This window comes from Fusarium venenatum (genome assembly GCF_020744135.1).
Source record: "Fusarium venenatum strain MPI-CAGE-CH-0201 chromosome Unknown EDB82scaffold_1, whole genome shotgun sequence".
NCBI lineage: Eukaryota > Fungi > Ascomycota > Sordariomycetes > Hypocreales > Nectriaceae > Fusarium > Fusarium venenatum.
The window spans coordinates 1,883,324-1,899,660 of NW_027072129.1; the positions used below are offsets into that span (position 1 = coordinate 1,883,324).

General features: G+C 48.0%; 6 protein-coding genes across 6 annotated transcripts; 4 read left to right on the forward strand and 2 right to left on the reverse strand.

Annotated features, from left to right (window-relative positions):
* Positions 1-13: 13 nt before the first annotated feature.
* On the reverse strand, positions 14-2,315 carry EDB82DRAFT_483527 (uncharacterized protein). The gene has a single exon (XM_025731828.2). The coding sequence runs from the start codon at positions 2,277-2,279 to the stop codon at positions 264-266; it is 2,016 nt and encodes a 671-aa protein (XP_025590814.2). The 5' UTR covers positions 2,280-2,315; the 3' UTR covers positions 14-263.
* A 798-nt stretch (positions 2,316-3,113) lies between these two features.
* Positions 3,114-8,524, forward strand: EDB82DRAFT_483529 (PHD/FYVE-zinc-finger like domain-containing protein). Its single transcript, XM_025731827.2, has 5 exons — positions 3,114-3,192; positions 3,515-5,557; positions 5,612-7,225; positions 7,277-7,412; positions 7,514-8,524. The coding sequence occupies exons 2-5, from the start codon at positions 3,605-3,607 to the stop codon at positions 8,065-8,067; spliced, it is 4,257 nt and encodes a 1,418-aa protein (XP_025590813.2). The 5' UTR covers positions 3,114-3,192; positions 3,515-3,604; the 3' UTR covers positions 8,068-8,524.
* A 318-nt stretch (positions 8,525-8,842) lies between these two features.
* On the forward strand, positions 8,843-10,152 carry EDB82DRAFT_470194 (uncharacterized protein; the record flags this gene model as incomplete). The annotated part of the gene is made up of 4 exons (XM_065607943.1): positions 8,843-9,082; positions 9,122-9,481; positions 9,532-9,552; positions 9,628-10,152. 4 exons carry the CDS (start codon positions 8,843-8,845, stop codon positions 10,150-10,152), a joined length of 1,146 nt encoding a protein of 381 aa, XP_065465355.1.
* A 761-nt stretch (positions 10,153-10,913) lies between these two features.
* On the forward strand, positions 10,914-13,058 carry EDB82DRAFT_483533 (uncharacterized protein). Its single transcript, XM_025731825.2, has 3 exons — positions 10,914-11,344; positions 11,395-11,604; positions 11,665-13,058. Exons 1-3 carry the CDS (start codon positions 11,180-11,182, stop codon positions 12,760-12,762), a joined length of 1,473 nt encoding a protein of 490 aa, XP_025590811.1. The 5' UTR covers positions 10,914-11,179; the 3' UTR covers positions 12,763-13,058.
* A 165-nt stretch (positions 13,059-13,223) lies between these two features.
* On the forward strand, positions 13,224-14,265 carry EDB82DRAFT_14731 (uncharacterized protein). The gene has a single exon (XM_025731824.2). The coding sequence runs from the start codon at positions 13,336-13,338 to the stop codon at positions 13,915-13,917; it is 582 nt and encodes a 193-aa protein (XP_025590810.1). The 5' UTR covers positions 13,224-13,335; the 3' UTR covers positions 13,918-14,265.
* EDB82DRAFT_14744 (SUR7/PalI family-domain-containing protein) lies at positions 14,266-15,728 on the reverse strand. Its single transcript, XM_025731823.2, has 2 exons — positions 15,237-15,728; positions 14,266-15,184 (listed from the first exon to the last, which is right to left on the reverse strand). Exons 1-2 carry the CDS (start codon positions 15,500-15,502, stop codon positions 14,614-14,616), a joined length of 837 nt encoding a protein of 278 aa, XP_025590809.1. The 5' UTR covers positions 15,503-15,728; the 3' UTR covers positions 14,266-14,613.
* Between the last annotated feature and the right edge of the window lie 609 nt (positions 15,729-16,337).

The window sequence follows — 16,337 nt, forward strand, 5'->3', positions numbered from 1 at the left end:
CAACGTCATGCAGGGTCTTTCTTACATGGAGGCTAATGTACCAACGTTAGAACGCCCAAACTCCGCAACCTCGGAATAATTAGTATCAAAGAATGAACGTAAATGAGGAAGTATTTCTTTTTCTCTCATTTATTCTCAACCCTTTTTTAAATCGTAATCGTACATATATTACATGCTTCATCCTCTACCCAAAGCGCCGGCCAAATGCATCGTGGTATACATAGGTTGTTACAATAGAATGTGCCCCATGACTGTGAAGCTTCTTAAAACATCGCTTCGTTAGATTTCTCAACCTTCTTCTCCTTTCCTTCGGAATCTGACTCTTTTTCCTCATTGGTAACTTCGATCTCTTCTGTTTTCGTCTCAGTTTGCTCTGAGATAGCAACGGACTCAATCTGGGCTTGTTCAGTGGGCTGCATCTCGGTCTCTGCAGCAACGCTTATGCTTTCTACTTCTGTAGACTCGACAGTCTGAGTTTCAGTCTTTTGCACGATTGGCTCATGCTTGACCTCAACTACTGGTTCTTTGACAAAAGCATGGCATAAGAGCCCAGCTGCGACGCTAACGTTCAAACTGTCGACACAGCTTCCCTGAATAAAGCGAGGAACCGACAGTTCGTAGTCAGAAGCGACCTTGACAGGCTTTGATAGACCGTGACCCTCATTACCAAGAACCAGCAAGCAAGGGTGCTCGTTAAGCGGACTACTGGATTCAATGGAATCCAAAGAGATGAACTTGCCACCATGTCTTCGAACCAACTTTCGGTCAGGCGGTGCCACTGCGGCATAAGTCTTCCAACCGGCTTTGCTAGATTCTTCGACGAATTTCACGGGGTCGTCAACCGTAAATAATGAAATTTCCTCTACTGCACCGACAGCAGATTTGAGAACCACTGGGGTGAGTGTAGATGAACCTCGGCTGGTGATGCAGACAGCGTCTACACCAAGATAACTAGCAGTGCGGATGATGCCTCCCAAGTTACCCGGGTCCATGATCTCATTCAGTAAAAGGACGAATGGCTTAGGTGCTACGTCGTTGGACCGTCGGATGAACGTGTCTGTACCGTTGACTGCTGCCTCCTCTCTAGTTTGATAGTCTAGGTCGACATGGAACCCAAGACGTCCAGTGCTCTCCTCTAACTTGCCGAGCGACTTGACAGGCAACTGAGGTAGAGGGGAAGCTTCAAGAACGAAGCCGTTATGAGGTCGTCCCATGCTCATCTTATCCATAATTCGTTGCTCGTGAGTGGGTACGATGGTGATAGGCACTCCATGCTTCTCTGCCATTCGGGTCATAATTGTGTTGTCCTTGTTGTCCGCCCTGTTTTCGCCACCATAGATGTAGAGGTTGTATAGTTTTCGTCGGTTCTGCTCCAAGGCTGCCTTGACTACCGATCGACCATAAAGAAACTGAGAGGCGGCGGTCGTGTATTTGATAGTCATGGCCATCATTCCATTTCTCTGTGCACGCTCAACAGCATATACATCGCTAGGATCTTCGTCCTGGCTATTCCATCGATCGTTCCGAGCATTGTCCCGACGAGGGGCGCTGCGGTCCGAGTTATCGAACCTTTGGGGCGGGTTGTCAGACCGTCGGCCAGGTCGTCTATCTGAACGGTCAAACTGACGATCTGAACGATCAGATTGACGATCGGAATGATTGGACTGACGGCCTGGACGATCAAACTGCTGCTGTGATCGCTCAGGTCGTTGTTCGTTTCGTGAGGTTTCGTCCCGGGCTCCAAAATCGAGGGCACGATCTCTCCCAGCTTGCCTGAAAGACCGTGGCTGAACGGGTTGTTTCACTTGCAGACTATCAGCCACCTCTTTGAGGTCGCCATACTTCATTCGATGCACCAAACTTTGATTCCCAAATTCGTTTTCAGGATCCGCAAATCGCTTCCTCCTTGTTCGACGGGCGGTACCATCTGCTTCTCTCTCCTCCTGTTCCCTCTCTTTCTCTTTTGCCTTTCTCATTTTCTTCCTCATATTTTGGTTTGTGCGCCAGTCTCTGCCTGACTTTTGACCACCATCGTCGACGGCTCTCGCCTTGAATTTGTCTGCAAAGGGATCTGGTTGGAGAGACCGCAGTGAACGCCTGGGCAATGGAGAGATGGATACATCAGAATCTGATCTACCAAATTCCATACGAATACCCCGGTGAATGGCTGAGAGTCCTTTCCCACGAACAAAAACGGGAGCAAAACTTTTTTGAGCAATATGAAGCCTTGCCAATGGCTGAGAAAGAGCAGAAACTCTTAATTGAGTAGGATATATCATTGCATAACGCGGTTACAGTTTGATAGAGAAGTAGGAAGATACTCCATTTCGATTCAAGACTTCAATAGATTGCCCCACTAAATCTTTTTTTCTGCCGAGTACCTCACAAGGGTTCAGCGGGCGGTGAGACTCGATGTGCCATTTTTAGCGCATATCATGGTGGGCTTGTGCTTAATGGGCTGTAACTTAACGCGTGTGAATGCGACGGTCGCGTTTCCCGAAAAGCGAACCTTATACCTTGTAGGCTCGACAACAAAACTCCCGCTATGGCGCTCTGGTCGCATCAACTAACCGCTTATGTTCTTCTTCACTAAAAATTGTAATAATTTGTATCTCTAGTTTTCGTTGGTGGTATTTTACAGCATACTCGAGAGTGTAATAAACCCCGCCAACCTCCTCGACGACGATATGTACGCTGCCTTTTACGAATTATACGACTGAATCGAGTACCGGCATGATGGAGATTGAGAGCATGGACCACGATCCCTTCGAAGGCCTCGTGGACCAGGATGAAAACGCTATTGGGCGATCGTTAGAGTTATTACGAGCAGACCTTCTCGAATCAGAACAACAACCTCCTGTCGACACAGCCATGGATCAGGAAGTGGAACACACGTCACCGAATCAAGGCAACCATGCACGAGAGGAGGATCAACCAGACGAAAAAGAGGACGATATACTTCGGGTCGAAGGAGATATAGTGGATGAGGTCAAACCCACGCCCAAGCCCAAGCCCAAGCCTACTGTATCAACAAGCTATCGAGTCCAGGTTGTGGTTCCAGAGATCCCTTTGGAAGAGCGCGCCCAATACTCGTTTGTGCACAGTGATATTGTTGAATCCGTTTTGGGCGAAGTTCACGATAAGAAAACTGTCGATTACCAGGTCGAGTTCACAGATGGAAGAAAAGAGCTGGTAGGTGGATATTCTTTTATTCTTAGTGCAGTTTTATTTGCTCATGGGCGGCTCTCACGAACCTTTATTGCCATTTTACCTAATAGTCACTTGTTGCTATTGTCTTGCAGTGTCAGGTTTCGTTGCGGAGGGTTGAATACCGCAGCTATTGTCCACAGCCTACCTTATTCACTGCAGAGCTCGCAAATATATACTCCTCTATTTAACAGCCCCGCACCGCTTCTCTTCATATCAAGGCCTTCTCCTGCACAGATCGCCATTTCTTTTGATTCCTTGCACACGCACTTGATATTAGCTACAGACCACTGACCCCCCTTCAAAGAAATCTTTCACACAACTTGTCACTCTCGAAAACGGAAGAGCTGCCCTGGCCCGGTTTAACCAAGGCCTAGGGCCGCTAGATTTCGAGAACATGGCCAGCACACGGAAGCGAAAGTATGAGGACGAAGACGACTGGGATTCTGAACACGAGTCTATCATCTCAGATCACATGGATATCGACGATGAAGAAGATGAAGAACCCGTTCAAACAAAACGCATGCGCAGCTCACGCCTTCGCTCGAGGGAGGCCACAAAGCAGCTCTCTCGCAGTCCTTCTAGAATGACCGACGATGAGCTCGATGATCTTCAACCAGAGCCGTCACGCCCCACTAGATCTCTCAGAGTTCGTCAGCCCAGACAGTCGACCAACACGTCTTTTAAGAACGGATTTGGCGGTCAAGATCAGGATGAGCTACATGGAGATGTTCCCCCATCAGAGGAAGAAGATGATGATTTCATGCCGATTGTCGTCTCTGACATTAATCCGAAAAAGGGGCGACCTAACAAGGCACGTCAACGGATGAAACGCCTACAAACAATGAGTATGCGACAGAAGGCTCTATCGCAGAGACCCTCACGCCACAAGTCTGATGACTCTGACATTGAATTCGAAGCTCCTCGGCGTTCTTCTAGAGCGACGCGAAATACTTTGAACATGCAAGACGACGCTTTGATGGACGAGGATTCGTTCTATGTTGCCGATGACAGAACTCCTGGCGCCCCAAAAATCATTTCCGTAAGAGAAATCTTTCAGCCGCTGCCCACCGAATCAGAATTCGCTACGATGCACATGGACACTTGCTATACGTGCGGTGGCTCACGCCAACGGGGCCAAATAATCCACTGTCAAGGCTGCACACTGTCCTACCACAAGTCTTGCATCGGTTACCGCAGTGGTCGTGAACACATGGTGACAAAGGTTGGCGAGGATAGCTTTGTCTTGCAATGCAGATTTTGCATTGGTGTCCCCGGTAAAAAGGACGACAAGGCTCCCAAGCACGACATGTGCCAGACATGTAAAGCTCCTGGTGGCAGCTGTGCTTCCTTTTCCGAGAAGAAGACATCCCGGCAGGAAGAGAAGCTTCGCGAGGAGAATGGTGGCGTTGACCCAGTCACTCCTGTCTCTCCAAAGCTTATCAACAATGCTGGCAACGTCCTTTTTCGATGTGTTGCATGCCGCAGAGGGTGGCATGTTGAGCATCTCCCTGGCGCTAGAAGCGGTACCATTGGGACAGATCTCAAGTCTGAGCGCCTCAAAGATCATTCGGTTGATTGGCATTGTAAAGAATGCGCTACTACTCGCCACAAGATACACCGGCTTGTCGCATGGCGACCCACACAAAAGGATCTTGCGAAACAGGTTCCTCGACCTACGTGTGCTGAGGTTCGAGAGGACGACAAGGAGTACTTGATCAAATGGGATAGCCGATCGTATGCCCACTGTGTTTGGAAGCCTGGTGCTTGGGTATATGGCGTGGCAGCTTCTACGATGCGTATATCATTCGGCAAGAGAGATGCTGCCGAGGATCTTCTGAAGCTAGACGAACAAGATGCCATCCCAGATGAGTTTCTTATGGCCGACATTATATTCAACGTCAAAACGGACCTATCTGTGCCAAAATCAACAAGAGAACAAGAGATGAACAACCTGGCACACGTCACAAAGATCTTTGTCAAGTTCCAGGGTCTAGGTTACGATGATGTTGTATGGGACTCACCACCAACAGAAGACGACGGCGAGATATATGCTTCTTTTGCTGAAGCATACTACGAATACGTCGAGAGCAAGTATTTGAAGAGTGAAAGTCAGTCCAAGATCAAAGAACGAGTTAAGACTTACAAGGCTGCACCGTTCAAGGAGATTAATACCCAACCTGCTGGTCTGACTCGGGGTAATCTCATGGGCTATCAGATTAAAGGAGTCAATTGGCTGCTCGGTAATTACCACTCAGGGCGCAGCGTTGTCCTCGCCGACGAAATGGGACTTGGAAAGACGGTCCAAGTGGTAGGTCTTGTGACTTCACTTGTCCAAGACAGCCCAAAGGTAAATCACAGCTATCTGGAGGCCATGGTGATTAATATACTGACATGACGATAGTGCTGGCCTTTCCTAATCGTCGTCCCTAACGCCACATGCCCCAACTGGCGCCGAGAGTTCAAGCAATGGGCACCAGAGCTACGAGTTGTTGCCTATCATGGTGGACGAGAACCACAGGCACTGGCCTACAAGTATGAGCTATTTCCCAACGGGTTCACAGACATGAAGGCTCATGTTGTCATCATGTCATACGATTCGGCTCAAGACCCCGCAACCAAAAACCTATTCAAGTCTATAAACTGGACAGGTCTTGTGGTTGATGAGGGCCAACGCCTGAAGAACGACGAAAATCTACTATATGGTGCTTTGCGCTCCATGCGCATCCCCTTTAGACTCCTTCTCACTGGCACACCATTGCAGAACAACAAGCGAGAGCTGTTCAACTTGCTACAGTTTATCGATGACAAGCAGAATGCTGCGGAGCTTGATGAGGAGTATGAAGTACTCGACAAGGAGACGCTTCCCAAACTACACAACAAGATTCGACCTTATTTTCTGCGCCGAACCAAAGCTGGCGTGCTAAAGTTCTTGCCACCCATGACTCAAATCATCTTGCCAGTCACAATGACTGTGATCCAGGAGAAGCTCTCCAAGAGTATCATGGCCAAGAACCCAGAGCTGATCAAGGCCATGTTCTCCAACAGCAAGATGAACAAAAAAGAGCGTGGGTCTCTCAATAATATCTTGATGCAATTGAGAAAGTGTCTTTGTCATCCTTTCATGTACTCCGAGGCTATTGAGGAACGTCACCATGATCCCACAGTGCTCCAACGCAACCTCGTGGAGGCGTCGGCCAAGCTCCTTCTCTTGCAAGTCATGCTTCCGAAACTTCAGGAAAGAGGCCGTCGTGTTTTGATCTTCAGCCAGTTCCTACAGCAGCTGGACATTATTGAGGATTTCCTCAGCGGGCTGGGCTATGATTACCGTCGTCTTGATGGTAGTATTAGCAGTCTGGAGAAGCAACGACGAATCGATGCCTTTAATGCCCCTGAGTCGCCCATCTTTGCCTTCCTGCTATCTACAAGAGCCGGTGGCGTCGGTATTAACCTTGCTACTGCAGACACAGTCATCATCCTTGATCCTGACTTCAACCCGCACCAAGATATCCAGGCCTTGTCCCGTGCGCATCGTATCGGACAGAAGAAAAAGGTTCTTTGCTTTCAGTTCATGACAACAGATTCAGTGGAAGAAAGAATCATGCAGATTGGTAAGAAGAAGATGGCTTTGGATCATGCTCTGATCGAGAGCATGGACGACGATGATCTGGCTGGCGATGATCTCGAGTCAATCCTGAAACACGGCGCCCAAGCTCTCTTCAATGATGATTACGAGAAGAAGTCTATTCATTATGACTCTGCTGCTGTTGATGCACTTCTAGATCGAACAGACGAACCCGAAACCAAAGCCGATGACGGGACCTCGTTTTCTTATGCCAAGGTATGGTCCAACGATAAGTCTGGCTTTGAGGCTGGTCTTGCTACAGAAGAGATGGCCGAACCAGAGGCCATCAACTCAAGCGTATGGGATCGTATTCTGGCTCAACGAGAGGCAGAGGCACAGCGGCAAGCCGAAGCAAATCGGGAGGTCCTCGGTCGCGGTGGTAGACGTCGTCAAGTAAGTCGTCGAAAAGTAACCTGTTTGATATCATTAACTAACATGGGATAGGCTATCAACTACAAGACCGAAGCCGTAAACAACCCCGTGCCTGGTGATCCCGAAGCGGACTCTGCAGATTCGTCCGACGACTTTGCTGGAGGTGACTCTGGGGACGAATCTGAGGACGATCCATCAGTGCCAAAAGGTAAACGCCAGAGGAGTTCTTCTGTCCAGCAGGCAACTCCCTCTACAACACCAGTCAAGAACTCAACCTCGAAAGACAGAATTAACAAAAATGCAACACAGGCGCCGAAGCGGACGCTATCCTCGAACTCCACAACCCCAAAGCCCGCGGCAAGAAAGGGCAGCAACTCTACAGCCAACAAGTCGAAAACGGCAGCCAGCCCAGCCAAAAACCGACAGTCAAACAACAACAGCAAAAGCACTGGCAAACGTGGGAAAACGGCGGTGCCCAAAACACCAACCAGCAAGGCCACGGCCAAAAAAACCACATTGCCATCCCCACGCCAAACACCTACCAAAAAGCAGGTGGCCAAATGATTCCCGGAGGCTCGATCGATTTGGCGAGATACATAATGGGTAACCACGTTTATCAGGGCAACAATGCACCTCCTGTACCACAGCAACGCGTGCTTGTCACGCAAAGCCATCCTCCCCCTCCTAACCATCAAATAATCAACTTTAGAAGTGACGGCCTTAAGTCAGAGGCCGAAGTCAGGCTAGCGCTTGACTTTGTTCATCATTCGAATTCTGATATGGGCACTAAAGAAATTCAAAAGGCCCTTCTACTGAACCGACTAAGGACATTAACCCCAGAGAATGCACCACAGCATACATAATTATGATTTTAGAGATAGAGAAACCCGGACTGCCCTGCGCAAGCAAGCAGCCGACGGATGAAAACCGGACAAATCCTTAGCTTTTCTGAAATTTGATCTCTGATCATCTGCATGCCAGAAGGCAACATGCACATGGATGAAACCTATGGTAGTGGAGGTAGATCACGAGCAGCTCAACTCCCTGTCAGAGGATAGGGAGTGTAAATGATAATCATCATACCACAACACAGGTTATTTGCTAGATACTTTGAAATAAAACATAAGCAAATAAAATGAGCCCAAACCTTGATTTCGTGATTCACGTAGGTAAAATGCCTGAATGTGTAGGTGGCGTAAGGAAACAAATACCAGCTGCAAGTAACCGCAGATAGTTTGTATGTGCCTTTCAAAAAGCAAGCCTCAAAGCAAAAACAAACCCAAGAGCGTGATAATGTCCGTGATTCCAAGTACAGAACATAGTCATTGATCAGATGGCCCAGAATTACTTTCTTGCGTACAGCCACTTCTGACCTTTCCAGTAGATACCTTCCGATATCAGCACTCGAGTAGGTTCTGGAGTCCTCACAGAATGTTTAAAAAGCACATGCTGTCCTTCGTTTGTTGTTTGCCAACGCACGTCTCGAAGCTATGTCCCGTCTTCCGTTACCCGTGTCCAAGCTACTATCCGCATGGTGGATTTGAAACGGACCCAGGGGCAGTAATTCTTATACTCATTATATCCTGCATTTCTTTGTTCGTTTTGACGCTATTACTCTTGACTTGGAAGCCCGACAGCATGAGGCAGTATCAAGCCCAAAGACAGACCTCTTCACCAGTACATTGGCAAAGAAGCAACCTTGTTCCTCATTACCCCTCAAAGGCTCTAAGTGTTCATCGCCGGACTCATTCTCCTACCAAGCAACTTAATAATCCAATATCCTTTGACGCTATGAATCGTCCAAATCAGACTCAGTTTCCACCTACGTCCTCCAACAACTATCCGCAGGGTCTTATCACGAGCGGGCATCCGGTTCAAGTAAGTTATGGTGATTGGCAACAGAATCACCTTTACCAGCCTCCGGCGCCACGAAACATAACATCAGGCAACTGGCGAGGCTCCCAGCCGCCTGTCGAGGTGATAAATCCCCATCGTTCCGGAAACAACACCTACCCCATCATGGCATATCCACCTCCTCCTCCGACACTCAGCAATGACGGTGGGCCAGTCAGCATCTCCGACTGCCTTAATGGCTTTGCCTATTGCTTGAAGCGACCTAATGGTCGATACACCAGACTCATCCCAGCAGATATGCTTCCGAGTCTCAACGAGCTCCCGGCAACTCAGTCTAGTGCTCAGGGCATGGTCCTTCTGCCAGACCTGAACATGAGGCCGCCTCAGGGAGTATTTGGAATGAACCAACCTGTAACTGTCAAGGTACGTAAGTCAAGCACAATCAACACAGACCAAGAAAACTGAGTGTGTAGGCTCGAGCATCTGATGTCCAGGTAATCAGATATTTCTTGTTCCATATCACTCCTAACTGTTGTTTATGCTCCGGAAGTGCTGACTTGGCTGCCTAGAATAAAATCGATCGTATCGTCGCGACCTTGCCTACACAGCAGCGCAAAACCAAGATCTACTGCGACAAATGGGTTCACGAGGGAACATGCGCTTTTACACAGCAAGGGTGCAAGTACAAGCACGAGATGCCGTTTGACACGCCTACCCAGCAGTCTCTCGGACTCTTCCATGGGTTTCCCAAGTGGTGGAGAGATCATCAGGAAGAGCTGAAGAAGCAGCACAAGAAGAACTCGTCGACTCCGCGCAACCAAGCCGTCCCCCAAGCGGATTGGCGTGGTGGCAGTAACGAGGATACCGCGAAAGCCGCCATGGTTCAAGCTCCTATTGGCGCGGAGAGGCTCCAGCCACCTTTCAATGCCAGCCATTTCCCTCAAACCCGTGAGGATATGGCCATTGTTGTTGCAAAGCGCCCGCGAACCGGGTCGGAAACAGACTGGGCCGTCAGTCCTTCGACGGTCCAAGGTTGGCCTGGATCGTCGCGTCAATCCTCTGCTGGCTCATTTGATCAGGGTTATAGTCGTTAGTGACTTGATGTTCGAATAATAGGAGAGGGGCATCACAATTAGGCGACTTGTCAAGCCATGAGACAAGCATAACAAACTATTGCAGTCTGTTCAATACATCTGGCCATCTTGTCCTGTAGCTAGTCAAAGCGCTTGTCTACTGTCTTTTATATGGCATAAACTAGATATCATTCTCTTTTTTGTTTTTGTTTTGGGTAGGCCCTATTAGATACGAAACCCCCATCGATGGACTATGCAACTCATTGGTCGAGGTTTAGAGTGTTTGGGGGTTACTTGCTTTGTCAGGCTTTCAATTTCGGCAGCGAAAAGTCACTCTTTAGGTTTGGGGTTATATGAGCTTTAAATAGTAGCGAATTGACCACAGGATTTTACAGGCAAGACATTTGTGTAACTCGAGATGGCTGCATGCTTTGTTATTGAGATGGGCTCGGATAATGTTGTACATTGCTACGTGTGGTCAGTTGTCGTTTTGTATGATAAAAACTAAAAGTTTGGGGAAACCAAGCTTAAAGAAAGTGTGAGTATGATGGTTTGAAAGAGAAATGTTTGTTCTTTTTGTGAGTGTCAGGAGGTTTGGTCAGTCAGTATCTTGGTACTATTGATAGATGGAAGCTTGATTCTCACGTGAAAATGGAATAGACCTGCCTTTAGTGGGGCAGCTCCTTCCAATTGTCTGGTGTTCTTATCGATAAGCCAAGTTTCTCCGGCTAATTCGCGGCTCTTTCCCCAAACGTCACCACCCCACCAACACGGAAGCTATGCTCATGAGTGTTGCCTTGAGGTCGACGAGTAACACCAAAGCTCGACTTTCTGAGCTTTAATTTTTGTATCTCAAAGTTTGAAAAGTGAAGAAGAACTCCGACCGGTGGCTCTTATTATCCCATAGAGCATGAGCTGGACATATCCACTGTAAATTCATCATCACTATCAGCCTTTACCTCCATATCGCATCATCTCACCTCACTCATTATCAACATCCGCAATCGCCAGCCAAAGAATAAACTTGACGATCCACGATTATTTCAGAATGGACTCTGTAGTGGCAGTTTTGGCTGCCTTCTCACCAACTGAGGCTGCGACAGAATCTGTCAGAAAGTACGACTCGGTCATAAAGGATTACATCGGGGCTGTCAAGTCACTATTAGCGAACCAGCGCCAGCCCATCAATGAGAATACAAGTCAAATTCTACAGGTATATTTCGTGCTTCCGTAGCTATTATATGGTCTAATTAACTCCTTCAGGGCATCGATCCGTCAATCGACTCCATCGCATTTCTAGCTATCCTCCATTCCGCACTCTCAAGCCCAACTCCCCCACCAGGCATCGACCAACGCACGCTTCTTGACGAGACCTTGCGATTCCTTCTCAATTTCAACCCTCTTCAGGTTCGATATGTTGGAGTAGTATTCCGAAAGCTTCTCGAACATGTCGCCGAAGGAAAGCTATTTACAGTATGTGCCCTGTATCTACCTGATTTTTTAACATGACACATAGCTAACTTGCTGGGTCAGCCGGCAGTTTCTATTGAGGCCGTAGCTAGTGCATTATTGCGACTCGATCCCACTGGAAGTATGTTCACATCTACTCACTTGGCGTTGGTGAAGGCCGCCTACCAGACCGCCTGGATCGAGCCTGCGTTAAAGGTTCTGGATTGCGGCGCCACCTTCTTCCCTGGCATTGCCGGCCAAAAAGACTCGAAGCTGCTTTGCGATAGCAGCCTGCATCCTGCCGCCTTCATCTCGGTCGAAACGGGTCTCACCGAGTCAGTGAAAAACTCTCATGTCTTGGAGTACTACCATCTAAGTGCGCTTTGCTACATGTCGCAACGAGATTGGACGAAAGCCCATCGAGCCCTCGAGAACGTGATCACGTACCCTTCCAAGGATAAGGGGGTTGCTAAGATCATGGATGAAGCGTACAAGCGATGGTTACTAGTCGGTCTACTCAAGGATGGAAAGGAGCCAAACTTGCCATCATATACTTCCGCCCAGGCTAAGAATACCTACTCCACGCTGGGAACACCATACAAGAACATTGCCACGCAGTTTGCGACTACAAACGCAGGCCAGCTCAAGGCTGATGCTGATGCGAATAGTCATGTTTGGGAGGAGGACGGCACCTCGTCTCTGATTGCAGAGGTCATTGCAACGTACCAAAAGTGGCAAATCATCAACCTTCGGGACATTTACAAGCGAGTATCCATCTCACAATTGCGCCAGTCCACCCTCTCTGCAGAGACAGGCGAGGTTCTCCCAACAGATGACACAGCGATACACATAGTACGAGGAATGATTGATTCTGGCTTGTTAAAGGGCGACCTAGAGTCGTCTGACGACGGGAACGAGCTCTTTCTACATTTCCACGACGATAGCGAGACGATGACAGAGGCGGAGTTTGCTCAGGAGATTGCCCAGCGTTACCACAACATTGAGAGCCTAGGAAAACAATATCAGGCAGCCAATGAACGACTAACCAGCAGCAAGGAATACGTTAAGCACGTTGTCAAGGAGCAGAAGCGGGCCGACAAGGACCCTGGTGACCCTGGAGTTGGCTTCGATTCCCAGATAGAAGAAGAAGACCTCATGACAGGCATCATGGCACATGGCTAGAAAACCCAGTTGCCATTCCGTTTCAAGCCTTACACTCCACGTTATATGTGAGAAGTTTACTATGGGCATCAGTGGAGGAACAGTATCCGCTTATAAGCAGATTCACTGTAGTTGCACTGCAATACATGACCTCCCATCGAGAAAGGGATCTTGGTGCTACTTCACATATGAATAATGAAAAAAAAAGTTACGTCGTGTTGCAGTAGAAGCGTCAGCTTTAATCAAAAACTTGATTCAGTTCAAATAGAGCCCCTGAGGTGAAACTTTAATATGTGAAAATTGACACATGCACGCTGAAGTTGAGTGCGCACATTGGTTGAAGCTCATAGGGTTATTAGCCGTGATGATACTTATACTTCTAGGTGAAACTCAGTACTGAGAATCGCCGTCTCAAGAACCATATATAAGAGAGTGATGCCACAGTGGAACAGTCCCTGCCCCCCATTTCTCCCAACACGATTATTATCTGTACTTCATCTCAATTCTACACCATCACCCCCTCCTCGAACTTATCAAACCAGACTCGCACAACACATAGCATCTACCCATCTCAACAGCATCGCGCCCAATAAAATGGTAGCGATACATGCGCTGAAGGCTTTAGCCTTGATGGTCATCACCCTCCCCTTCGTCATCCAAGCAGTACCAGCCATCCCCATCGGCAAGAGCAAGGAAGTCGAGTCGGAAACCCGCATCCCCGCCACAGACTATCTCCTCGAGCCTTCTATCCCCAGAACAGATGGTATCAACCAGATCATTGATGTCATGAAGAAAGACAAGGAGGAGAAGCCTTCAGTTTCTCGAGAGGCAATCATAGCTTCCAACCTCAACTACTTCCCATGGGGCCGAGTCGACCTCAACAGCGAAGAATACCACCTTCTGGACGATGATGACGAGTCGAGGGACAGCGAAACCAAGTCTGGAGATAAATCCAAGCGTAGTATTGACGACGGTGTTATGGTGGATGAAACAGCGTCCAATGGTGCATACGAAACTGTCCACCACAAGATTTTAGACACGAACGAGACGACTATTGCCAACGAGCCTCGATATAACAGGATGGAACTGTATACTCAACGTCCTACACTTCTTCGCGAGGACAAGACACACAAAGATGTACCTCAAACAGAGAAGGCTGGGTCGAAACAAGATTAGGCACAACGGGTCGATGGAGTATTAAGGGGGGAGGTCGGACGTGGATACTTATATGCTTACTACAAAGACAGGACGAAAAAAGATATGAAACAAGAGATGGAATACCAAAGTCAATCGACTATAACCTTGACAAATAATGGTTCCTGTTGGAAGAGAACAAGTTTTCTTGAGTTGGTTCTCATACTAGCTTACAGTATCAATAGGTAACAATGCAATGACGACAGTTGCCATGGGCATCTCTTTCACATCCATAACAATTGATATGATATGCATATCAACATCACAAGCAAGTGGTTAGATAGATTGGGTACCTTCGTCCCCTTGGCTACCTAGGTATGCTGTTGGCGCCAGACATGTCTTCAGACTGGGTTTTGTAGAAATTTTGCGGCAATGGAATGACATTTCGGATCTCTATTTGTATCTTCTATAGAACGATTAAGTTTCATGCCCAATAATCAAATCGCTCTTCCAAACTCCGGTATTGGCAGAATTACCAGGCCTCTAGATAGGACTGGCACTTCCACCGACAATGCTCCTTTATCCAGATCTTATTTTTGGTTCAACTTGAACTTTTAATTTGGGCCAGTTGCCGCGCCAGTTAGTCTTGGCATATGATAAGACTTAAAGCCAATCCTATAAGCCCCCTTACGAGGTTCAATCTTGTATCACCGTAGAATCACACAAGATTTTGGGAATCTATGACGAAGACGTGTGACTCTTTCGATGGCGGACGAATGCTGGCAAGGACACCCTGTTGCTCTTGGTTTCGGACATGGATTGCTGTGATGAACTCTGCGCTTGACGGTCTGGCTTGCAGCAACAGCCCATGGCAGCATGCAAGAGGAAAGCCAAATCAGTAAAAATGGCAGCGATCCACATAAAGGCAAACATCTTGACACCAATGTTTGCCCTGATGTTAAGCTGATCCTGCGCAGTAAGGGCGACTTTTGCTGCGATGCTGATGACTGTTGCAATGACCGCAGCAAGAGTAACGAGGACTGCTGTGATGGCCGAGAGGAGCGAAAGGAGCAGACTCCACCAACGAGTGCGAATGACAAGCAAGCTCAGGGGAATGAGGACAAAGTTGACGACAATGCCAGCCATGAAGCAACCATACATGATCCTGGAACCAATCTTGAGGAGGTTAAGGACGGTGACAGCCTCTGCAGGGAGAGCGATCTGGGCTCCCGCAAGTAGTTCGCTGACGAGGATTTCGACGGGGTTAAACCAGTACCACTGCTTAGGGTCGGAGCAGTATGTAACACCTCTGGAAGATTCAATTAGCCACAATACGCGGTATATGGAACAGAGAAACGTACTCATCATTGTAACCCTCGCAGAAATTCCATAGTCCAACTTGGTAGAAATCGTGAAGACCTAGACTTCGGGCGACGGAGTTGAGGAGTCTCGAATTCTCGACCGATATAGGAATGACTTGCGACACATCGAGCTGGAAGAAGTAGATGTCGTTTAGGGTTGAGTTGATGTGTGTGTTTCCGATAATGACAAGAATGAGGAAAGGAATCGTAAGGAAATAGAAGACACTGGCAGCGATGGCCGTGTTACGGCGGTGAACGTTGACCATGATTAAAACTGAGAGGATATATCGAACGGCGGATCAGAGGCGATTTGAGTCGGTTATGTTGTCTGTCGGCGGGTTGATGAGGCGGGCGAGGAGCCACCTGGGGGCTCGTTCGTTTTTTGGTGATGGCTTCAGCTTTGCGCGCCGTTTATTGGAGACCGAATACGAAAGGAAGAAAATTAATGAAACAAACAGATAGAGTCAAACAAAGAAGAAGAGCGTGAACAAAAATTACTGTAGATGATAAGATTGAGGAGTCGTCAATACAATCAATCAATACAGACAAAGAGAAACAAATACAGAGGCGAAACCAAAAAGTTTCAGTCTCTCAAGACAAGACTGGAGTGAAGTGAACCAAGAAAACGAGTGACAAAGTACATATGAGAAGTGTTATTGCGTTGCGTGTTCTGGGTGGGCCAGCCTAAAAGATCAACGACGCCAACAACACAAATCGTCATGATAAAGGGAACATCCCAATTCCAAGGATCGAGCTTTCCTTTTCCACGCCACCTAGCAGAGACGCGAGGCAGGCACAAGCGAAAAAGGAAAGGGTCGTGGGTCCTTGCCGAAGCCGCTGAGCATGATGGGACTAATCCGAAAGAAGATTGTATCAGTGGGGTCTCTACACCAAACCCCTGGAGAAGCTAGAAGGAAACCTGGGCTTCAGCGGTAAAAGGGTAAGGCTTATGCTTGCTTGTGGGTAATAGTTAAGGGGGTATCTGATGAGCTGAACGAATGGATTTTCTAGGTTCCCTCCGCTCAGCTGTTAACGCTGGCGAGAATAGCGAACCGCCCGTATTCTGATACTGTTGTTGGGCCATTGAACAAGGTATCTAGG